The 24,990-nt window shown below is 41.6% G+C and overlaps 1 protein-coding gene across 2 annotated transcripts in view; it reads right to left on the bottom strand.

Annotated features, from left to right (window-relative positions):
- Window positions 1-18,003, bottom strand: part of Mdga2 (MAM domain containing glycosylphosphatidylinositol anchor 2) — an 839,948-nt gene extending 821,945 nt beyond the window's left edge. For both annotated transcript variants that reach the window (XM_063247142.1, XM_063247137.1), the window contains exon 1: window positions 17,427-18,003. In XM_063247142.1, coding sequence (XP_063103212.1) covers window positions 17,427-17,706 — 280 coding nt within the window. In that variant the 5' untranslated portion in view covers window positions 17,707-18,003. The remainder of the gene's footprint in view (window positions 1-17,426) is intronic.
- Window positions 18,004-24,990: the final 6,987 nt, after the last annotated feature.

A 24,990-nucleotide genomic window follows, 5' to 3' on the forward strand; every position in this document is an offset into this window, starting at 1 on the left:
AATACCTAGGAGGCCACACTAGATTCAGGAAGGACCACTCCCACCCTGGTAATGGACCCTGAGGCCTATGGCAGTTAAAGACCCACAGGTTCTTTAACTGCAGCTACAGTCATGTAACCACACAAACCTCATGACACGAGAAGTACCTTCAGTTGGACAAGACACTGCCTGGTAAAGCCCAGAAGGAAAATCTTAATGTAAACACCTCAAGGTTTTGAGCAGGTCCAGGCCAATCACAATAGAGAACTACAAATCATTTGAAAACAGTTTATGGTATACTGCCTTTGTTTAGGCAGAGCATCTGAAAAGAGACTAGTAGGACACCATGTTGCCAAAAATACTCGTTATAAGCTAGGTTGACTCAGCCAATTCATGAGGTCAAGAACCTATAATAGTCACTATCAGATGAAAATGATACATTTGAAATTCAGCAAAGAAAAGTCACGAGGGTGCTCCATGCAGGCACAGTGTAGGTCCCTTCAATCTACCCCACAGCACTGACTCACTTCCTGCAGCTCATACTCATGGCTAGGAAACCCTGCATAAATACCAAGTGCCGGGCAGGCTTCCAGATAGATTGGTTCTGTATGTGGCATAATTGAAAACAGTACTGAACTTGCCCTAGTCCCCAAAAGGTGACTTCAAAGACAGCAGCCAAGGAAAGCACAAACACTGGCAAGAACTTCAGAGATCACATATTTTGTGTTAGAGGGAAACGGCTGAGGTAAGAATATATAAAGCCTCTTTGGCAGCCGTGAACAGCTTGTCTGGTTGATGGCTGGAGGGCTGAAAAGAGAACAGAAGATAGATAATAACTCAGGGAAGAAGACATGTGTCTGCTGGAGCAGATGCAAAGTAGACTGAATGTGGACACCAGTCCTGACCCTGTGAGACTACCACCCACAGAAGAGTCACATGGCAGATTGTATTTTCTAAGAAAGCCTGCCACAGTTTCTTAGAGCTCACAAATCCTCCTTAAAGGTGAGCTTGATGCTATTCCCATCTGTTGATGGGATCTATATCCTTAAAGATGAGCTTGATGCTATTCCCATCCGTTGATGGGATCTATATTCCCTTGTGCTCTGCTTCAAGTAAGAGTATCATGCTATTGATGCATGTGACTTCCAAGGTAAAATCCCAAGAAACTGTAACTACTCTTTCAGCACACTTGATCCTGCCACAGGACAGTCCACATGGAGTGGCCACATCACAGTATTCTATCCACCAGCAGAGATCTCAAGTATCTGCCAGAGTCAACCATCACATGTGAGAGGAGCCTCCAAATAATTCCAGCCTTTGGTTGTAACGTTGCCCTGCACCTGTAGGTCTTCCCAGGAGACAGCCCAAAAATTATGGAGCAAAGATAAGACATTTGAGCATGCCACACATGACTTCTTGGCCTAGATAATTTATGACTATATGAATGAGCTTCTTTATCCCAATAAGTTTTAGAGGCTTATTACAGAGCAGTAGTTCTTAAGAATAAAGTCACAAACAAAGAATACAGCATGACTTGACCAGTTGGCCTACTTGACCCTACTATTGGTTTAGTATCAGAAATGTATAAGAAGGAAGAAGCCACAGTGTAAGTAAGGATATTTTGCGTACGCTGACTATAAAGAGTCGTCTTTATCAAGGTTGACTCAGCTGTTTCTCAGTGTTCAACTTGCCAGACAAAGAGACCCTGGACACACCATTCCTCAAGTAAACTAACCAACTAGTTAGTAGCAACTGAGAATACCTGGCTCCACTTGCCCATGAAAGAATAGCAGGAATTCATCTTAAATAGGCTTGACATGTATTCTAGGTATGAGTTTGTATCGTATCTACAGGGCTTCTATAAACACTTCAGAAAATATGAACCACCATTTCATGACACTGTACTAAACAGAGGGATCCCACAATGGGAACACAATCACAGAAGCCACTGACACCATCACATTATGGTCTAATAGTCTGTTGGTCTGAAAGACTGTTAGAATAGTCTTTAGAAGGAGCAGTTGATACAGTAGCTTGGGTATAATACCTTGAGCAGTCTAAACACCACGCCAGGATACTGTACATCCCCAATCAATGACATGACACACAGGTACACTCCCAGGAGGTAGAATACAAACGCACAGGAACTAAGAGTTGCAAGTTTATGTGGCCCTCAGTTACATCCAAACCATGGAGAGCACCTTTGCTTCCTGAGACCACAATTTTGGCTGTACACAGCTAAGACATCCTAATTCCTGGAATGAAGACACCTTTCTAAAAAGTAACACCACAAGTCCCAAACTACTGTGATGGTTGTCACCTATTTATTTTGGGTTCAAAAGACATGCTGGAAAGGAAAGAATGTGCCTTTTGGTAGAGATAATTAAATTTGTTTGTAGGAGACAAGACCTCTGCTACACAATGTAAACAGGAGAGAAGACATCCAGCACCCACGTAACCAACTGGAATACCAACTGATACTGCCTTACCTAGATCTGACCAAAATATTGACAAATACACCAACTGTGGCCTCAGAAGAGCTTCATAACAGGTTCTTGGTCTAGTAGAGTCAGTTCTTTAGGGTTCATCTAGTTGATCAGAATCACTAGCTGAAAAGGGGTTCTCTAAGAATAGTAGAAAAGGGAGATGATGCACGGAAATCTTGGTTCTAAGACCAGGGATAAACACAGGGGCTGAAGTCCACCATAGCAACTTACTCCTTGTAAGATTCCCTAAGAAGAGATATTTACTCCTGCGCGACCACTTTTCAGATGAGGTGAACTCTCATAATTAAGCAAATACCAGCAACATAAGAGATGAAGTCCAGAAAATATGAAGCTTCATTCAGAAACTCTTCTGCACAAAGGCATACATTCTCCCAACTGCTAAAAATGTTACCCACTGACTGCTGAGAGCTGAATTCTTCCCAGATTTCCACTTTCAACCAAAAGGATCTGCCTCACTCAGAGATACTGCACACTACAAAGGAGAACGGTATCCACTGAGTGGTATAAAAGGCTAGGACATTCTGAAGGTCCAGCCTAGCTTCACAGTTTAAGCTTATCTCACCTAAGGTTAGAAATCTGCTGTTAACTGAGCCCATGTCTTTCTTTGTTAATCAACAGCTCTCTTTCCCTTAAAGATACTCTTTCCAAGGGTACTCCCTAATAAATCACTTATATATAAATCTTCCCTGAAAATGTCAACCTATGCCATGCAGGCAGCAAATACTGATGTGATCTGATCCTACTAATTCTATGATCTCTGAGACTTATATTCCTCTATGATAGCAGTCAGTCTTTTTGTTTGCTTGTTTTTGTAGTCTGGAGCCTTGGCCACACTAGGAGTTTAGGTCTACAAATGGGTTCACTATCAACTACCTAATCAACTCCTGCTGCTTCTACTTATTTATCTAGGTCAAGACTATGAGCAGGTCAATGCATCTGCTCCTACCCATGCAACTTCAAGTTCAATCCCAAGGACACAGCACAACAGTGTTTGGAAGTCTGCCTGATTCTGTTTTATTATTTGCTTTACCAAAATTTCTCTCCTGTAGAAAGAATGAGTCTTCCATTATAATTTGCGAACATCTAAAATGTTGTAATAATTGTTGGGAAAAGATGACAGAGATGTAAAATGAATGCAAAGTAGTAAGTAGTTAAGTCATCAGAAAATATTCTTAGATCACATTCTGAATAATCTTTAAGACAATCTAGACTTTAACTTCTATCACTACTAAACATATAAATGGCATTTTCATCTTCATAAAATAGTTCATATTTTATTTTGTTTAAGAATGTCTGTTCAAGTTTTTATAGACATTTACTAAATTATTAATCCTTTATATAGCAGTCAGTTAAATAATAATTCATAACATATAGATGCACTTAAATCATAAATATAGAATTTTATATCTCAATGATTAAGTCATTATCTATCTCACCCAAAATAGACCATACATCTACAGTATCATAAAATGCAAAAATTAGAAGTGGAGAGAGACATAAAAAGCTGGTGTATTACATTCTGTAAGTACTCCCAAATATAGCATTAAATGAGTGAAGCAGTAAAAACACAAAATCTATTAAACCCTTCTAAATTTGATTTGACTCATCTTTCACTCTGTTCCTTCAACAAAGCTCAAAGTTTAATTTGAAATATTTGGTTACAAAATGCATGGGGGCCCACAGGACATCACAATCGATCACAACTCTCAGTGTAGAAAAAGTCATATCCCACTAGCTTCAAGAATTTGGCCCAGATAGTAAGAAATGAATGTTTAGAGAAGGAATTCATAAAAGCAATCCTTTTCCATGTTTTAAAACTAGAGATCTAGATTTAAAATACAGTATCAGCACAGTTATGGTAGAGAATTAATGAATTGCCATTTGTGAAATGTGCATGTAAAATGAATTTCAGGGCACTGCTCTTGCAGCCAGACTGAATGAAGAGTTAAAGTTCTAAAGGCTCAATTGCCTATGAAAATTTGGCTATCAGTTAAAGGAAACATCAGCTGCTTAGAAATGCATGGCACTACAGCTGAATATAATACCTTTCCTGTTCTCCCTTGAAATGGTTTCCTATCGAAGCAGTTTCTGTATCAATCACACAATTGCTAGAATGGTACAGGGTTATACTATATGACACAATAACTGCATTCAAACAGCATAGGAAAAAATGACTTTTATAAGCCCACATGGGGTAGCTAAAAGCCTAAAACAAATCACTAAGCTACACTAATTTGTAAGCGTTGAGGTCTAAGGAACTCACTGGTAACCTAGAGAAGGGCAGAGCATGTAATCAACTCTCCCATTGAGCAAAGCAAGATTTTCTGGAAAAGTAATCTACTGACAGAGTCTCCTCAATTAACTCTGTGCAAAAAATTGTTCAAGGAATACCCAGAGGGAGCTTAAGGCAAAAATCAGGCTAAATATGACATTTAACTATCAATCTTTTTAAGGCCTTTTAATCAGCCTGGAGAAAATAAAGTGGTACACCTGATAGTGGTTATTTTTTATTAGCACCATTTTATATACAGGAGTAAAAACTACTGGACTTCCACAAAATGTATAGTAGAGCCATTTCTTCATTTTTACAGGTTACTAATTAGGAATAAGTTTATGAATAATTATGAATAAGTTTAAACTATCACACCAGTCCAAAAATAAATTATACCAGTCTTCAGTATGGGCCTTTCAATGCTAAAAAGAAAAAAAAAATAAAAATAAAAAAACATTTCTATTTTAAATTTTTAAAAATCTATATAGTAATATAGTATAAAGTGCTGACATTAGCCATATACATATATATATATATATATATATATATATATAGACATTAGATATTTATAGATATATTTCTGAGACAAAAATCTAAAATTTATCATCTAAAGTTATATTTCAGACATATACTGTTTGAGGTAAGTTTCATGCACAGCACAATGTGAGGTTTTAATCACAGTAAGAATAATCACTCACTCATTTGAATATGATTTTAACAATGCATACAAAAAGATGCACACATCATATGTGACTCTATGTTTAGCCACTGGAACTATATAGTAGCTATGAAATTCTATGACTTTCAGGTTTCAAATCTATCTAAATCAAGGTGTAGAGTGTGGTATAAGATACATAAAGCTTCCAATACATATTGTAGATTCTTGATAAGTGCCCACTATTTAATGAAAAATCAATACATTCTATGTTAAAATAATTTTCAACACAAGATGGGAAAAGGCAGAAAATGATTTATTACTTAGGTTTGATCTATATATGTACTTTCATAGCAACATATGACTAGACATCTTTCATGCACTAAAAACTCAAGAAAAATAAAGACCAATATAGAGACTTCCATACCAATACATGACTACAGACATCTTTAATACACTAAAAACTCAAGAGGAAGAAAGACCATTATGGAGGTCTGAAAAATAAATCAGCAGAGATAGTGTTCAGGGTGTAGAAGAGATACTGGTTTTCAAAGGTGTATGTCACCACAGTGAAGGCAAAATAAACTACACCTGTACTGTTGTGTAGTTAGGAGAGATTTCTCCTCTACCAACTGTGAAAAAGGAAGGCAAGACATGATGTCAGGTCCTAATGGTAATGTGTTAAGCTCATGAACAGTATGAACAAGAATGTATCATAAAAGATATTCCAAACCAAAGTGAAGGTGAAATGAGAGATTCTGTACCCTGCTGCCAAAAAGAAATCACGGTCAATTTTGCAAGGAAAGAGGCAAATCTACCTGGTTCTTTGAGTTTAACCTAAGTAAATTTCAGCTGAGATTCCATGAGACCTACTCCATGAATACACACACACTCCCCATACATACTTGTATTGTTCATACACTTATATATACAAATGCGGTGTACGTGTCTGTGTTTTGTGAATCTTTAGTTCTACTCTGATACTAGACATCTCTGATATAAGGTTTCCTCTTTGATACTAGACAAGTTTTCAAAGTGCATCTGTCCATTAATCAACCCAGAATGTTAAAGCACAGTAAGTTTCAGTGATGATGGATGTTTTTGGAAGTATTATCCAAAACTGTAATGATAATAAAGTTCAACAGCAAAATGACAGCAAAGAAGGCAACTTTCAATCCAGCCCCAGCAGTTGGAAGGATGTGACAGTGAGACACAGGAAGTAGAAAACACAAAACAGATTATTTTAGGACACAGTGCCCTAGGTATTATTCTTATCTTAGGAAAAGACTGGGAGGTCTTCACAGTGATGATATCATTGTGTAGCTGCTAACCGTAAAGGGAATCGTCTTCAGAAAAGAGTGCTGCATCTCCTTCAACAAGTTTATTTCAATGAATTCATGCAAAAAGAACTATATGAATCAAAGATTGAGCTGTTATTCATTATGAACTAAGACTAAACATATTCAAAAAGAATAGTTCTCTTTCAAGAAAAGGAAAAGATGGTAGAGATTAACGAATATGAATGAAATATGTGACTCAGAAGATAAGGTAGGGATCATAATAATGGAGCAAGTCGAAAAAAAAATAAGTGTAGTAAGAAGACAAAAACATACTCACCTTGTTATCATGCAACTTCACTAAATCTAAGGTCAGAATGACAATGAACTCCAAAACTACTTGGAAGTGATGTCCGTTTGTTATAGTCAGGGGTTGTGAGGAGAACAACTGGAATCAGGACACAGATTTTATAATGTTATTTATGATGGTCACCTAGAGTTGAACACAAGAAAGTACAGGAAATCTATCTACAACACTAAAGACCCAGAATGTTCAGCCAAGGGCTTGAATCCCACAGCAATGTCCTGCATGAGTCCAGATGAAGACCTAGAGCTCATGACAATGCCTCCCCTGAGTCCTACTGGAGGTCTAGAGCCCACGAGAAGGATTCACGCCAGTCTGTTTTACAAATCCACACTGGAAAGGTCCAAAGGTCAGTGGAGGAAGCTAGAAAGTCTATGCCAGTGGGATGAAGAAGCTGTGCTGGTAGTTGAAGGTTCTATACTGGAGCCTAGAAGTTACGCTCACAAAAATGACCAGGGCTGTCTTGAAAAGCACCACAACCATTCTCAGCAACACAGAGTCCCTGAGCTCTTCCAACGATAAGAACAGTCAAGTACATGCCAGGAAGCCAGCGTGACGAGTTTGTCCTGGAGATTAAACAGCTCACATTTCCCCTGCGGAGCCAGAAAGCAATACTCGATATAAGGACCAGAGCTCCCCCAAAGTGAACCACAGCCACTCTCACCAACAAGTTTCTGAGCTCCTCCAATGACAGTGGTTGAATTCACACTGGGGAAGCTAGTCATGAGGAGCTCCTCCAAGCGAATCAGTGGCTCAAAACAGCAACACATAGGAGAACCCGCAATGCCTCTCTTTTCCTTCTCCAAGTCTCTATGCTGGCAACTCTTTTCTCAGGTGGACCATCCATGCTCAGCACCATGCTGATTTAATTCAGTTGGCATTAAGTTGACCACCAGTTTTTAATCCATAACACTGTTCATACTATAGACAGTACAGTTTATATATACTAAGGGTGACTTTTAATCCAAAATCAATATTCTCAACTGCTAATTTTGCTGTTTACAGACCTCAGTAAAGACTACTTTTGATTTAGTTAAAGGTCTACTAATCAGTATGACCACCACTATACAAGAAATATAATAGAAAGTCTGACCCTCAGGAGCCTAATCTAACTTAATGACTGCAGTCATCTTGTTAATTTTATCAAGCTGACGATGGACTATAGACGTGGTCATTCACCCTCAAGAAACAAAAAGTGTTTGCCAGAGGTAACTGCAATACGTTATGTATAAAAATGTCATCTTATGTATATTGCTATTATAGTTTAACAATGAGTAAAATCTGAGCATTTTCAGCTAATTCTAATTTGACAATTTTTAAATGACTACATGATATACATGGAAGACTACAATTCTGGACATTCTGGGATCCAAATTAGAAGATGTGACAATATAAATCTGCAATAGCCTTGGTTAATTATTTGCCCTCATTTTTTGTTTCTAAATTTCCAATTATCAATATCCTTACAAATATGTGCCCAGTTTTTTCCTTTCAAATTAATTACTTTTTATACTATTTTAGTTAGTATGCAAATGAAGAATATCAAGAATATTTTTGCCCCTTGCCACAAAAGTAAGATTTATACATACATTTCAACAGACATGCTTACTTACACATACATTTACCCAGGACCAGCAGATTTAAGCTCTATTAGTGTTCCTTGGAGCTCTTAAATGAGGAGATACTAGCTTCCTGTTGATACCAAGGGACTGAATGGTCATCTAAGTTGCAGTATCCATGCCATGGGCACATAAACTACAATGCCACAGAGCACCTTCCTGTGCACAATAACATTACAGAGAGTGATAAGGCAAATACCAATTGAGTCTTTTGCTGATTCCCTGGATTCTGCTACACTGAATATGTTTTCCAGAAAAGCAATGCAACTTGCTCTTCATTAGTTCCTACACCTTTACTTCATCCTAAAACCTGAAAAACAATCCCATTATTTGACTCAATTGTTGCAGCAGTTAAACACAGTTTTTGTTTCTGTTTTATGAAGAGGGAGGAAATTCTCCCTGCTTCCATCAAGATCAGTTTTCAAAATGCAACCACGCTTTTTTAAAACATCACTGCTATTTACATGTTTCCTGTATGTCTGCCCATTCCCATGACAGTGTACTGGACACAAAGCCTGAGGAATAAAGATCACGTGTTTCACCTGAGGTCACACAGTGAAGCTGCAGCGGAACAAGAACAAAGCCCAGATCACCCAACAGCTTCTCAGTGCATTGCGCTGCCTTGCACAGGATGAATCCCAATAAGAAAATTCACACCTGTATTTTCATGAGGGCAATGCATTCCTCTTAGTGACTGCACATTTGCAAGGAATTACATGATGTTTTAAAGTCATTCTGGGACCAGAGTTGGCATCTCCTGAGCAGCATTTCTTTCTGACATTGTAAAAAGACTTTGAAAAAGTCTTTTAACTCTAAAAGGTGTTGCTGTGTAGGTTCCAAGCTTCCCAAGTGTGCTAGATTTTGGCAGGATTTTGTATCCCACAGGAACCTGTGAGACAACTGTCCTGTCTGCAGAAAAACAGGTCAGCTGGCTTCATAGGAACACATACCATCTCAGAATCTCGGGGGGCATGGGCAGTTGAAGAAGCTCCAGAGTATCACACAATAAAATTTTGAGCATATCTACTCTCAGATATCAGAAGACAAGAAGACAATGTAGCTTTGGTAAAGGACAGATATCTATTTTTAGTTGAGGTAAACTTTGAAGAAGTTTCTTAGGCTTTATCACTTACATCAGGGTTTGTTTCTCCTTCCACATCAGTAACCCTCCAGCCAGGATTCATTTATAGCTATGCATTTCCTCTGTCTGTACCCACATTATGCCAACCCGCTTTCAAGGGCCAACTCATGATGTTCCAGTTCTTTCGAGTTCTATCTCACCAGTAGAAACTGTAATTTCTCTCCCTTATCGAGGCACAAACATTTCTGTCTTTTTCATACAGCTGTATTTGATTTATGGTTTCACTTGTTTTTATATCCACATTTTACCTTCACATTAACAGCCCATATTTTGTATCCACATGAATTAAGCATACAATTCATACATCCATTTGTTAACTGGAATTACCTGAATTTAACACAAATCTACATAGAATTCCCCTTGGTCACAATTTCTGAAAAGTAACATGTCCTCCCTTGAGCATTTTCTGCCCTTCTTAGGATACTCAGTGGAGCTCCATCATTCTTAGTAAGAAGTCCACTGAGGAGACGCCTAGACCCAATGCATGATTACACTCAAAGTCACAGACAGAATCTTTTGTTACTTCATCTGACCTACCTTCCCCTGTACATTTAAAATTACACCATTAATCACAAGAACAATAATCTATTCCACCACCAAGGGCTCTGTTTCAGAACCTGTGTTCCCTCATACTTCCCTTCAAGAGACCAGAGAAATCTCCCTGAAGAGGTTCTTCAGCCGAAATTTTTTTCTTTTTTTGCTCTGATGCACTTGAGGATGTTCTAGCTCCTTCACAAAACAAAATATGAATGTGTTGTTTGTCATTATTAACAGAACACTTATATCTCTTTCCCTTGTCATCTACCTCAGTCACAAGCCATTAGGACTCTGGACTCTTTGCTGTGAATCAACCCTTCCCCTTTCAGGCAGATGTGCTACCCTTCCAACAAGATCACTCCATTAGTTTTATCCCCCCTGTTCTCATTACAGCAAAACAAGACAAAAAACATTCTTTGTGAAGATGTGGCAACATGTCACATATCTGACCCCATCTGGCCACCTCACAACAGTACTTAATATAGATTTGATCATAAGTAGCCAGAAACATGCCTCTGACTTTTATGTTAAGTTAGAGAAGTAGCATACTAAGAGATAAAGTTAAATGACAATTTCTACCTTCCATTTTACCATAATACGTATTTAAGTGGTAGACTCACTGTGTATGTATAATAATCCAAAGTTTTGTTCCAAATATTTGAACTTCTTTTCTGTGATTGTCAACTCCTAAGGAATATGTGGTTTGGATTATGAAAGAGAAATCATCATTCTTAATTTAATCAGTGACACCAACAGGAAAGGTGATTTAGAATATAACATTATTGTGTGTTAGAAAAACAGAAGCTAATATAAAAAGAGCTTACCTAAGATCATTATGAAGTAATATAGTCACCAAAAAAAAAAAAATGGAATTGCACTGGTGTGACACAGAAAATAGTTATGTCTATGGTCCAATAATGAAGCATGACAGTTTTAGTGACTTGCAAAAAAAAAAGACAAAAAGAAAAATATGACCATTTAATAAATATGCGTGGAAAAAAAAGAAATTTCACAAATATAAGACCTCCAGTTGCCTGACATGATGGAAAAACCATTGTGTCTTAAATTGGTGAAATGATTTGGTGATATCTTACAGTCTCTTCTCTCAACTTTATAATTTTATAAGGTCAAAAGTTTATTAATTGGATTTGGAAATAAAAATAGGATTACATTCAGTATTCTATGAATGTAATCGCTTATTCAGTCTGCTCTATGTAATATATTTACATTGACAGTCACTGGAGCAAAGAAATGAAATTTCATTTTGTGGGACCATTCAGTTAATAGCAATTATAATGAAGCTAAAAATGTTCCTCCATTCATACTTGAAATACATTCAACATAATATTTTTCTTACCTTTCCAAAACACCCAACAAGAAGAGTAATGAAGACCTTACCCAATTTAACCATGAGCTGACAGAGTAACTTTAGCTTCCAAAGTACATTAACTTTAGAGCTTAATGCCAAGGTTAGTCTGGGATATGTGGCAGTTTTCAGTTGGCTTTGTGGGCTACATCCCTGAACCCCACTCCTGCAAGATTTCCCAAAATATCCAGGTCAGAGAACAGGAGTTATGAATCATCTCTATACTTGAAAAGCAGGCCAACACCATGGTTCTTAACACTCTCTTAATAAGACATAAACTGAGCTCAAAGGTCATAAGGCCTCACTAGTTACAATAAAATAAGTTTTAAGAGAATATATCCATACCCTTTCAGAAAAGTCTTTGTACCTTGATTCTCGATAAGTGTTTAAGGTGGTCCATCATAATTGAACAAAAATCACAATGGCAAAATAAAAATGTGAAGTATCAAAATCAAAGATAAAAAAGTTAAGCAAAGAAATTAAAATAATGAAAACTAAGTTTTTCCTTAGAATAACTTTTGTGGCATCTTTTCATGAGAATTTCCTGATCCCTAAAGCTTTACTTGTGGCTTCTAATTGTCTGAACCTTGGCACCATCACTGACTTTCACCCTAAAAAGATTCCTCGGCCTTGATTAATAACCTGCTCAATTTAAAAAATAGTAAGGACTTCCCCAGGGCTATACAGTGGTTCCTCAGTTCATGAACTAAATTCTGTCCACAATTCTGATCACAACCCAAACTGGACCAAAACTAAATCAAATTTTCCTATGAAGACAGCATTGAATCCTAACCACTGAATTTGATTCAGTTCTCATCCAACTCAGTTTACAACCAAAAACTGAGTGAAAAGAATCTGGACAGAAGTTCGTCAATGGAGGTACTGCGAACTGTTTTATATAAAGGACATAAAAAAGTAACACTGCATAAATAATCTGCTTCTTTTGCATGTGAACTCTTGGTAGCATAACAAGCAAGTCAGAAAGTAGTAATTGATAAGTAGACAAAAGGGAATCCCAAAAGCCAAAGGGCATCCTATCCATTTTCTTCAGTGATTGTGTCCAAGGTGTTGGCAATGGAAGAGTGTGTGTGATTGTGCAGTGAGTGTGTGGAGAGTGGCATGAAAAAAGAGCTGACTGTGTGTCACACAGCTCCATGCTGATTTTGTTATGCAGCATTTATGAAGTCATCCTGTAAGTGGTCACTAATATGGGGCAGTGGAAATCACTATCTCATCTCAAGTCACTCCAAACCTAAACTGAACAAAGTTCCAACCAGTGCTCTGCTGTGAAGCAGAGCAGCGCTCTGACCCAGCCTACAACAGCTTGCAGAGCTCCCTCTACGGCCCTCTCCTTTGGGATCCCCCCATCAGACACCCCGCACTGACAGTCTGAAATTTCCTACCATAACCTCTTGTCTCACTTATCTCCTTCTAGAATCCACCAAGTCATTTCTATCCACCTACTGCCTAGGAGGTCACACTTAAATTACATGATATTTACTGATATCACTTGAATTGACCTAATATAGCTTGCTAAGATGTCAACATGTGTTTGACAAACTTACTCTACTGCATATTACACATCCTGGAAGTGATTTTAGACAGAAAATTAACTATGTCAGAGTGGTTGATCTGGCTCCCACTAAAGATATCCAGACAAGGAAATTTACTTTGTTTTTTTATTTACAATAATTTATGTTAAAAACAATCATAAGATTTTTTTTTTAAATTATCTTCTTTTAGAATTAGGGACATAATGACCAGATGTAAAACTATAGTATGAGACAACAGAGTAGTTTTCCTGTTTCATATTTTTTTTAATCAAGCCAACTTAGAAGTGAAAAGGAGGTATAAACCTAACAGATTACTATAAATCATATCTCTACAAAACACAGTTTAATAGACCAAACAATTCACTACTTCAAAGAAAACTTTTAAAAACCAGGAAAATGCTTCAGGTCACAATCTGTAGATATTTCAAAAAGTATAAAAATAGCTGGAGTTCAGATTCCAACCTCCAAGCTATCTCTAATTAATTATTCTAAACTTAATATAATGTGAGGGTACTAAATTAAAATGCCACAAATAGGCAACAGTTCACTGCTTATTTAATAACTTTTTGCTTTTAAATGATAAATATTTAGGCAAAACAAAGTTCAAACAAAGGTTTAAAATTCTAATTGTCTTTTAGTGAAAACAATTTTAATGCAAGTAACTTAAACTTCAAGAAAGGTAAAATTTATGGCTTAAGAACTTGAATTTTGTAAAATAAGTATGTCCAAATGTATATTATGAATATATATTATTGGAATAAAACCACATGACTTTCTTATATAGTCTATTGTGAAGTCTTTTGGGTAATTTTCTTTTATAAGTATTTTCAATAATTTATATTTCTTGTCACATCTGATATCAAATAATTTGTGACAGTAAAAAAAAATCTCTAATGACATCTGAATTATTACTAAAGGGTAGCTATGCAGTTAAAAGACAATCTCCTTTACCCAATTGCCACGCCATATCTAAATGGTAGCCTTTATACAGCTTTTTATGGAAAATGGAAGATAAACAACAAGAAATCCCTAGGTCTGTAACAGAATCTATTATACTGGAATACTTCTCATAGGTGTCAGTCTAATTAAGCATGGTAGGATGAAGAACATAGTACTCAACAAAATAGAACCCATGCATTACATATTTTGAGTTACTAAAAATTAAAAGCTAAATGCTATTCTCAGAGTTTTTCATCCAGGAGGTAGAAGAGTGAATGTTGTCTATTTTCTTTTGGCCATAGTCACTGGAACATAATACTAAGAAGTAATTTTTTGTTCGTAGTGTGATTATAAATCCTGTGAATAGAGGCAAATAAAGAGGCACAGGGAAACAGATCCTTTTGCTAGGCAAGTTGCAATCTAGGATTTTGAAGTTTCTGTTTAAAACCTGGAGACTCTTTAATTTTTTTTTAAAGACCTGCATGTAAATAGTTCTAAACCTACTTTATGACCTTGCACTAAATCTTATATCTATGCCATTTACAACTGACAATTTTAACTCGAGGAAAATATTCTATAAATCATTCAATAAATAAAAATGTAACTACTTTAGGTTAGGAAAAGAATATGAGTCAAGGCAATGAAAGTATAAACTCACATCCCAAGTTCTGAGATGCTGGATTGCACTGAGTGTCATCATCACCCAGGTGATGAATGGGGATCCCTGGGTCCCACACCTTGGGTACATAGTCTGACAGCAGCTCAGGAATTTGCACCTTCCCCACGTTCCAGGTCAATGTTGATGCTGATGTTTAGCTTCACTTTGAAAATCTAAATCTGTGACACGTAAAATATATATATATATATATATATATATATATATATATATATACTAAACATAGACATTTACAATAGCTAGGGACGATGATTAATATTTTTCACACAAAGCCCTTTCTATTCCTAGCCAAATGACTATTAACCACACAGATAGTAAAACAAAATCAAAGACCACCATCCCCATCACAATGCCCAGCTCAACAGGGGACAGCCTTCTCTTTTACTAAGAAGTGACACAGGCCATTGATTCCTATTTATCTACACTGTTAGACTTTCCACCTTTCCACTTTCCAACAGGAGACTCGGCATGATCCAGTAATCTGAATGTCCAAAGTGACAGGATAACAGAACCATTCTTTTTTAATCCTTACAGTTCCAGCCTTCCACCCACCTCCCAAATTTTTCACATTTTTCTTTAGTCCGCCGCACACTCATGCTCACACTTAGGCATACACATGCACACAGACACACAGTTTAAGATGCAAGACGGAAGTCTTTTTAACTAGGGTGGTCTGAACCAACCAGAAAAATATGTAAACTTAAACTTGGGGCAGGAGGAATTCAGACTGAACCAGCCTGATCCAGAGCCATTTAAGAACGCTCTCAGCTGTTCTTCTCCCTAGAATGAATGAATTTGTCAGCTGCTCAGGGGACATGGGAGTCCAGCAGCCTCACTAGAGCACCAAGTGAATTCCTGCCCTCCGCAGGCTCCACCTCCTGCCTTTTTTTAGTCAAGCTCTGAAGACTGCATCTCTCCTGCATTCCAGCGCAGCACAACACAGACACACACACACACACACACACACACACACACACACACACACACACTAGCACCGCTGTTCCAGCCCCTGCCACAGCCAGACAAGTTGCCTTTCATTTGGGAAAGGGTGGGGGGCAGAAGGGAAATACAAGTGCTTGGAGGTTTCTTGGTCCAAGCAAAGGAGGAAAGTGGGACCACATGAAAGAGGAGTGGCAGATTTTGGCATGACTGAAGGACCAGCGCTCTCAGCTGGTAGCCACTGGCTTCTGACCCCACCACTACTCAGCTCTGAACAGAACACAGTAAGGGTAAAGGCTGAATCCAGTCAGCTGCCTCCATCCTCAAACGTATGCCCACAGCGTGCTGCACATTGCCAGAGTTTGAGGACCAGAGGTTTCCTGGCACCCGTGACCACTCCGCAGTCACTTCTAGGATCTGCAGGAGGAGCTAGGACACTTCCACAAATACAAAAAGCCTTTGGCCCTGGGGTAGCCACTGACCTAGCCCTGCAGTGCTGGGGCCCCAAATCCCAGAGGGAGAGAGAAGCGAAAGTGGGTAGGACTTCTAGCACACATTCCACGAATATGGGAAGACACATGTGGGTGAGTCTTGACCTGCCCTCCACATGAGCATCAGCACAACACCGTGAGAAACCCAATTCTTTTGCTTTGGGGGTACCACCTGCTTGTCCCAGAAGACTTATATTTCAGTTCACTAGTGTGTGTGTGTGTGTGTGTGTGTGTGTGTGTGTGTACGCGCGCGCACACACACATTTCAATGGGGAAGGCAAAAACGCCAATTGCTGACAGGCAAAGGAAGTTGGAATTGCTTTTGAGGACTTCAAACCTTCCAATTAACAAGCTCACCCTTCTCTTAGTCCTAACCCTCCTAGATCTCGGTTTTCTAGAGAAGAGCTGGGATCCTTTCCCTTTGCAGGGAGTCGGTGTCCTGCACTGAAGCCCAACACGCGGACTTCGCTGTCCGTTCATTCATGCATTTGCTCATCCATTCACACAAACACATCCCTTAATTGTGTCTGGCACCAAGAATCTTGCCTGCTCTCTCCCCTCCTCAAGTCAGTGCTCATGGCAACGGCTGGTGCAGAGCGCAACTCAACTGTCACCCCACTTCCTGAGCCAAAAAATCGAGTCATGTAGGCATCCATAGAAAAAGAAGGGGGCGAAGGGATGGGACCGGTGTTTGTGAATGTGTGTGGAGAGGACTGGGGAGACTTACGGGGTCACATTCGAAGATTCCTTTCGCGGGAGAAAAACAGCGGTGCTGAGACCGCAACACGCAAGGAGCCGAACCATCACTAAATCAAAGACTGCCAGAGACCGCGTCCCCTGGGGATAAATCAAGTGCAAAGCCACTCATTCGGGCAAGTGCGATGCTGCCGGCTCGACCCAACTCTGAGCCGCGTCGAGGCGACTGGGGAGCCGCTGGCAGCCCCGTGCGCAGCGTGCTCGCTGCCACCTCAACGCTCCCGGTAACGTGATGAAGTGTAAATCAAATGCCACGCCGGGAGGGGCCCGGAACGGCGCGGGTCCTGCATTTTAGCTCAGCAGCCTATCTTGCCCAAGAATCACAAGGTCACCATAGCGTCGCGATGCCACTCACCGTACACTCCTTGGCCGGAGATCCCCTCGAGGAGGACTGTCAGCAGCCACACGAGCCCGTACACTAAATCCATCTTCACGTGAACATGAACATATCCAGCCCAGGGGGGACGCAGCGGGACCTTCCGAAGGCCGGCGGCCAGCCAGGCGCGCTCCCCTCGCGCCCGCGCCGCGCCGAGGTGCCCGGGAGCCGCTCGCTGGAGGAGGAAGCGCCGTCCGTCCGTCCTTCCCCGGCGGCGGCCGCGAGCGGAGCGCAGGAGCCCCGCGCGCCCCACACTCATGCACACGCACACACACTCACTCCCGCAGCACAATACCCTGACACACTCACACGCCGCACTCGCACCGGGCGCCGGGGAGCTCGCAGGGGGCGGTGGTGGGAAGGGGAGCGCGAGGCCGGCGAAGCGCTCTTCGGAGACGGAGGCTCCAGTCTCTGCGGAGCCGGCCGCGCTCGCTCCGCGCTGGGCAAGGGGCCGGGGCGCAGCGCCGCGCCAGCCGGGTCGGACGGCCGGGAGCAGGAAGTGGCCTCTGACACGGGGCACGGAGCCGGGCTCTCTCGCGCGCTGGGTTTCTCCTTTACAAAGTAACTCGCGAAGGTCCCCGGAGGAGCGTCAAGCGGCGGCAGCGGCCCGCCCGCCCGCAGTCCGGAGCCCCCAGCCCTGCTGTCTGGCCTTCCCCCATTCCATCAGTTGCCATTGCAACGCCAATCCTGTTACACGAGACAGGCTCGCATCGCCGAGCGGGAGCGGAGGACGGAGAGGAGGAGGAGGAAGAGGAAGAGGAGGAGGAGTGGGGCTGGGAGACGGGGGTGGGGAGGCGGGAAGGGAGGAAGGCAGGGGAGGAGGGGAGGAGGAGGCGGAGAGGGTCCGGCGGGGAGCAGAGTGCGCGTCCGGAGCTCGCCCTGGCGCAGCCGCCGCAGCCTCCGCCGCTGCTCCCCGAAATAGCCTTCGGCGCCCGCCAGCGAAGAGGGTGCTCGGGCCGGCCGCACCGATTCCAGGAGCCGAAAGCAGAGTCCAGGCACGGCCACTCGCCGGAGAGGGAGAACGCCAAGCCGGGAGCCGAGCCGCACGCCCGTCCACGCGTGCCCACCGGCACCGCGCGCGTCCTCTTCGCTTCCGCGCCGCCCCCGCCAGGTGGAGGGGGTGGGGGCGGTCGGGACAGGCGGGAGTTTGGAGGAAGGAGCCACAGAAGGGGTTCCCCGCCCGGGCTACCGTAGTGCTGGCATCCAGAGGCGAGCAGGGGGCACCCACCCGGCTGCGTGGCCACCACCGCGGGCCGCAGCTGCGGCAGAGGAGCCCGGGCTGGGCGGCCGGGATCCCGGGGTTTGCGCGGGGGTGCGCGCCGCGGAGGCGAGAGCCGAGGAGGAGGAGGAGGAGGTGGAAAAGGAGGAGGAGGGCGAAGCAGCGGACGCCGAGCGCAGGCGGACGGGCTGCCGGGGAGGAAGGCTGTGTGTGGTCACGTTGTGCGCTACGTGCTGGGAGCGCGAGCTGCTAGCCGCAGCCGGGCGACGTCAAAGCCCGGTGCGAGCCGCCTTCCTCCCGCTCCTCTGCCTCCTCTGCGCCTCCTCGCCGCCTTGCAGCGTCGGCCGCGGAGCTCATCAGTATGGACAGCGCCGAGAGGCTCTGCGAGGCCGGCGGCATCCGGCCTCCAGCCTCCCCAGCCGAGCCCTTGCCGGTGCCTCGGAGCTCCGCTGGTTCAGGGCCCGTTATGTATCTGTGCTGCTGCGGTTTGCAAGCAGAAGGGCCGGCCGCCACGCAGACTAGCGGTAATTACACCACAGGCTCTGCCTCCCGCCGCCCAAGGTCTTCCAGGATCCACTTGGCAAGGCTAGAGGGCAGAACAGGCCACAGCACTGGGAAAGGCATTTCCTTCTCTCTGTGTCTTTTAGTGGAAATATGGGCTTCACCGCATATGAAGTATAGGGGGGTGAGTGAGACACTAGTAGTTCAGAAATTATATATAATGTCTCCCAAAGTTCACTGTTTGGAAAATCTTCTCCCTTTTCTGAAAGAGGAGTCTTTCATGAGGGCCAACCTGTTTCTGACGTTTGAGGAGCTTAAATAACAAAACAAAACAAAACAAACAAACAAAAAAAAAAAGCATGATTACAAGAGGATTGCAAAATCTGAAGCATCTTTAGTTTACATTAGAACAGGTCCAGAACTACTTCACCAAAAATTAGTAGGGAAAAGCTGGGAACATAGGCATGAATGTGATTTATTTCTGTAATCAGAGTCACTACTGTTTACTGTAGGCAGTCCACTTTGTTGAGTATATTTGTCATGGTCCAAACAGAGAAAAGAAGTGGCTTAAATGGTTTAAAACGTGCATCTTATACATATGTCACGAAAGTAATTGCTGTGGAAAATCTGGAGCATAGTGTTCAATGATCTGTGCCCATGTTAGACTGGTATAATACACTGCAGGTCCTGCTCTTCCACCGCGCTGCCGTTGCGGGGAGGGGGCCCCAAACACTAGGAAATGAATAGCCCTCAGTGTTTACACCAAGGTCCTTTTACCTCTTGTAAGAGAATTGCGCGTATTCATTTGTATAAGGTGTGAGCTAGTGATTTCTCTAGGAGTGCACAAAATATGGGGTGCCAAAAATTTGTAGGGGAGTCTCAGAGGATGGCTGTTATGAGGACCTCTTTCAGTATTTATGAGAGAACATTTCAGGTAGAATAAAGTGTCACTCTAGAAGCAGAATTCAGTTGTGTGGCATTTCTGAAGGGAGATTACTGAAGCTTGCTCATTGGTCACCTGTAGGGGGAAATCTTTTTTCTTGTTATTCTGCCTTTTCTAAGTCGATCATTCCTGCACACTGCAGTACACAGCTTCATGGGGCCATAAACTGCAAATACTGTCTTGCATAGAAACTCAGAATGTGCCTCATCCATGGGGCTGGTCGGGATTTTACTTGTCATGCACTGAAGCAGTGCTTCACCACCAGGTTCATACTGTCATTTTTTAACTCTTGGTTATGGAAACATAGGCTCTACAGGCGATTGCAGCCCTCTAGATAGGAAGACTTTATCATCCCATAAGTCCAGATATCACTGGAAACCTGGACAGAGTGAGTACACTTAATGTGGATTACTTTTCTTCCATTTCAGGGTTAGGGCATGGTTGCAGGAATGCAGGGCTTTCATTTCCATTGAATGTGCTTCTCTGCATATGGGAAAACCCACACACCATGCAGCTCTCAGCAATTCCTAGCAGGATATTTGAACCTTATAGAATCTGGCCATTTTACAGTTTATCTCAGTAGTAACTGAGATGCAAATAGTGTAAAAAACAGCCAGGCTATATCCTAAGTATTGAACTTCTAAAGACTTGCATAAGACATAGTTTCTTCCTTTGAGATACACACATTCTAGTGGGCCGGATGTGTTGATCCACACCTGCAGCACTACTGTTGACACTGCAAGTACTATAAATAAAGTCCTAGGGCACAATTCGGGAGAAATTTTGTGTGCAGTCAATACTTTAATTACACAATAGAAGGAAAATTGTGCTAGATGTCATACGGATTTTTGTTCCTATGAAAGTATGATACAGATTATTTATAGAAATAATTGGCCAGTAAAATAAACTGAACTATTATTTCCTCTTGCAAATTCATTGTGTTTTAAGGCTGCCCGGACCAAACAGGTCTGATGTGGGCAGCCACACCTCGCATTGACTGTTCAAGGCCTCCAGGTGGTGAGGCAGAGCTGAGCCTCAGGAGAAGCAGGAGACAGGGATCCAAAGAAGGGAAGGAGCCCTCCACTGCAGGGCCAGGACTATAACAGAATCAGGTGCAGGAGACTTTATGCGGCCTAATTAGAATAGCTTCTTGAGGAAGTAGTTGAAATAACTTTGAAAGTGGCCAATTTTTGGGATTTCCACACAGTGTGAATGTCACATGGGGCATAGTACCCTGAGGAATTCTTTCACTGCCTCATGGCTTTATTACCAGGGTCCATTTAAGAGCATTCTTTCTCTAATGGGCACAGTCGTGGACACTTTCATTTGTGACAGCAGGTTATGGAAATGCAGAGACTTTTCCTGGGTGCATTGAATGACCTTAGTCAGCTGTTATACTCGCATTGACTGCGGTTTCATTTAGAATTTCTGCATCCATTCCCTAGCAGAAGCATGACATTTCACCCAGGTCACATGGGGTGACAGTGCCATGGGAGAGGTCACAAGATGAACTCAAGGTACTAGGACAGAAATAAGATTAAAAACTGATAATTCTGGCTGTACCGAGCAGGGAAAATTCAGAATATCAATGTCAAATCTCTTTCTTTCCCATCTAGCCCATAATCACAACCCAAAGACCAAGCCTTGTATGTTACATTTTTTTATTGCCTAACTACCCGGATCAGTCATACAGATTCCCATTTGGATATTGCCTGGCTAGTTTGTAAAATCCAAAAAGACTGAAAAATCACTCACAGTTATACAAGCAATCTCTGCACACTGGGAGTTCTGCACACTGACTTATTGCTCCACATTTGTCTGAGGAAGCAATAAAATAAGCAGTGAATAACAGCAAATCTAGGGGCCACATGGAGAGTGAGGTGCCCAGCAGAGGCTGAGTGCATGGATGCTGTTTTGAGAGAATGCCAGGGTAATATGTAACCAGATGATGGGGCTAAGCTCTCAGATATATTGTGGTGCCACTGAGGAGTACCTGCCAAACTGAGGAAATCAGCACCAGAAGCAGAAAGGACAAAGCAAGAACTTTAGTGATTTGATGGTCCAGCTTCTGTTTAGAAAGAGGAGCATATTTTGGAGAGTTTTCACTCACTTGGTAAAAGGGGACTCCCTCTCATATATAAAACCAAAAGTGCTCATGCTGGTTATTAGGTCTAGATTTATGAGATTTGTGAACTACTCACAACTTCTATACCAGTTTTTGTCTATACCCATAATTAAAAGCTTACTTTCAGGGTGTGTTGGCCCACTCATGTAATCCCAACACTCCAGAGAGGCTGAGGCAAAAGGATCAGAAATTGAAGGCCAGCCTGGGAAACTCACTGACATCAGTAACCTATTTCAGAATAAAAAGATTTTAAACAATTAAGAACTGGGAATTTCTCCGTACAACGTCCCTAGGTTCCATCCCAGGGAAGGGAGGAATCTTATCATTAACTACCACAGCTTAGTGATTTTAGTGGTCTGTCCTTGATTTACTGTTCTTATCGTATATTTCCTTTAAAGTCACAATGCTGAACTATTTCATGAAAAGACACGACACTGAGTTGTTTCAGAGTAGATGTTCAGTGCCGATCACTCTAACAAAGTACATAAACCTCTGAGTGTTTTCCATCAGATGACCCTGGGCTCAAGTTTGTTGACAACTTCTGCATCCCATAAAAGGAAAAGAGCAAAAGATTACTTAAGAGTTTTAAATGCAAGAAAGACACCATGGTTCAACATTTGCCACATACTGTTTATCCAATGTCATTATTAATGCTTTTGAGATTTTTCTAAGTGTGTCTGTTGAAACAGAGCACTAATGTATGGGACTAGAACCTTGAATGATTTCCATCTGGGAATTGGCTGCCAGTTTAGAATCTTTAGTTTTGTAAGTATAAGGAAGCATTACTTTGCTTGCTTTTATTTAAAATTCATCTGCCCTATTTCTGTCCAGTCACATCGACTTCTAAAGTCTCCCTACAGTTTTATCTGTAAGGGCTTCATAGTTCAGTATTCATGAGTAGCATAATATCTTCTGAAAATGTGAAAATCTGAGAGTACAATTTTGCTTATAGATTATTTATGAAAGGGTTGCATTCCTGGTTGTGTCCTTGGAGAACTCTATCACTTAAATTTTAAAGCAATCAATCCCCTGCTTATCACGAGGCTTGATTTACTATCTTTACACAGTCATATGAAAGGGTGAATGGTACTTCTAGGTCCCCAGGAAAGCAGATTAAGAGCAGATTAAAGGTAACATCAAAGTTAAAATAGAAATTTTATGTTGGAAATATAAAGAAATCCACTGTTCCTGATGAACAAGTGATTTGACTAATGTACAAATAAGATAATATGACTAGAAGGGAGTTAAAAACAAAATTTTATATATGAAGCAACTGACATATGTGTGTTTAGTAGTAAATAAAAGGAAGAAACTTTGAGTCCTGACCAGGTGATTTTGAAATTTACCATCGCAACACATTTGTATAGAAATAAAATGTTTAACATCCTCTGTTATTAAATCCAGCCTGCTAGTGAGCTACTCCATATTACGTAAGGTTTAGGTGAGTGAGAGAGAGAGAGAGAGAGAGAGAGAGAGAAGTGAGGAAAGGAAGAGAGGAGGGAGGAGAGAAAGAATCACAATGTCTTCTGAGTTTAAAGCTCAGTCTCTTTTCTATATTTGTGGAGTTTTCCTAGGTTTCCCTGGGGTTCACCTCAAGAATGTTGGTTCATGTTCTGCCCTGATAATGAGTAGGAGTGTCCCCTCCCACCAGAGCATTGTTTGCCTCCACTTGACCTTTGGTTGTCCACCACTTACCCTGTTGCATGCATAACTGAATAACTGGCTTCTCTTCCAAAGAGCGCATTGCCCTCCTTGTCTAACCTCAGGCTTTTCCAAGCCCTCCAGCCATTGAGGCATTTCTGGCTCCCTAAACTCCATTTACATTGGATAACAAAGGGCATTGGTTTTCATTTTTCTCTTCATCTGAATATTCTGTATTGACATATGTGTTCCTTTGCACATTATGTGATTATGTGGTTTTCTCTATTGCAGTCACTTTCATCAAGGAATTGAGACGAATTTACAAAAGACTGTCTACATTGTGGACTTCTTGAAGTGTATGAATGTGTAGGTGATTGCCTTCCAATTCTGCTCTGCCTTTCCCTTCCCTTCCCTTCCCTTCCCTTCCCTTCCCTTCCCTTCCCTTCCCTTCCCTTCCCTTCCCTTCCCTTCCCTCCCCTCCCCTCCCTTCCTCTCCCCTCCCCTTCCCTTCCCTTCCCTCCCCTTCCCTTCCCTTCCCTTCCCTTCCCTTCCCTTCTCTTTCCCTTTGTCCTCCTCTGCCCTGTTCTCTCCTTTTCTCTCTCTCTCTCTCTCTCTCTCTCTCTCTCTCTCTCTCTCTCTCTCTCTCGGAACTTCCTCTCCCCTACCATAAACCTCCCACCACAAGACTTCTACCAAGTCAAAGTGGCTTTGTAAAGAAAAAAAAAAAAAAATCTTGGTTCAGTCATTAATTCTGGATTATAGAAAAACTGTGTTTTGAATCCTATAAGTTATAGTTTAATAACTTAAAACTTGGGTCTTGGAGTTCTCCCAAAAAACTTTTTCTGTCAAACATCTGACACTTCTCTTTTCCTCTTGATTTTGCCATTTCTGTGAAGAGATATTTCAGTAAATACCCAAATAAAAGCAAGAATTTTAGAGAATCAGAAATAAATGGCATAGAGGACATTTCATCAAGAAATTAGTTGCTGATAACCAGTCCAGACCTTTATAAATAAGTCAGGGAGGTAGAGGATGAGGATCTGACAAGCTAGGGTGGCCTAAAAAAAGCAGAGCAGTGTTATGGAGGCTCAAAAGCAGAGAAGACCAGCCAGTA

The sequence above is a fragment of the Cavia porcellus genome, unplaced genomic scaffold, assembly GCF_034190915.1.
Source record: "Cavia porcellus strain 051 isolate PalLab524CR breed Dunkin Hartley unplaced genomic scaffold, mCavPor4.1 scaffold_1, whole genome shotgun sequence".
NCBI classification, from domain to species: Eukaryota; Metazoa; Chordata; class Mammalia; order Rodentia; family Caviidae; genus Cavia; species Cavia porcellus.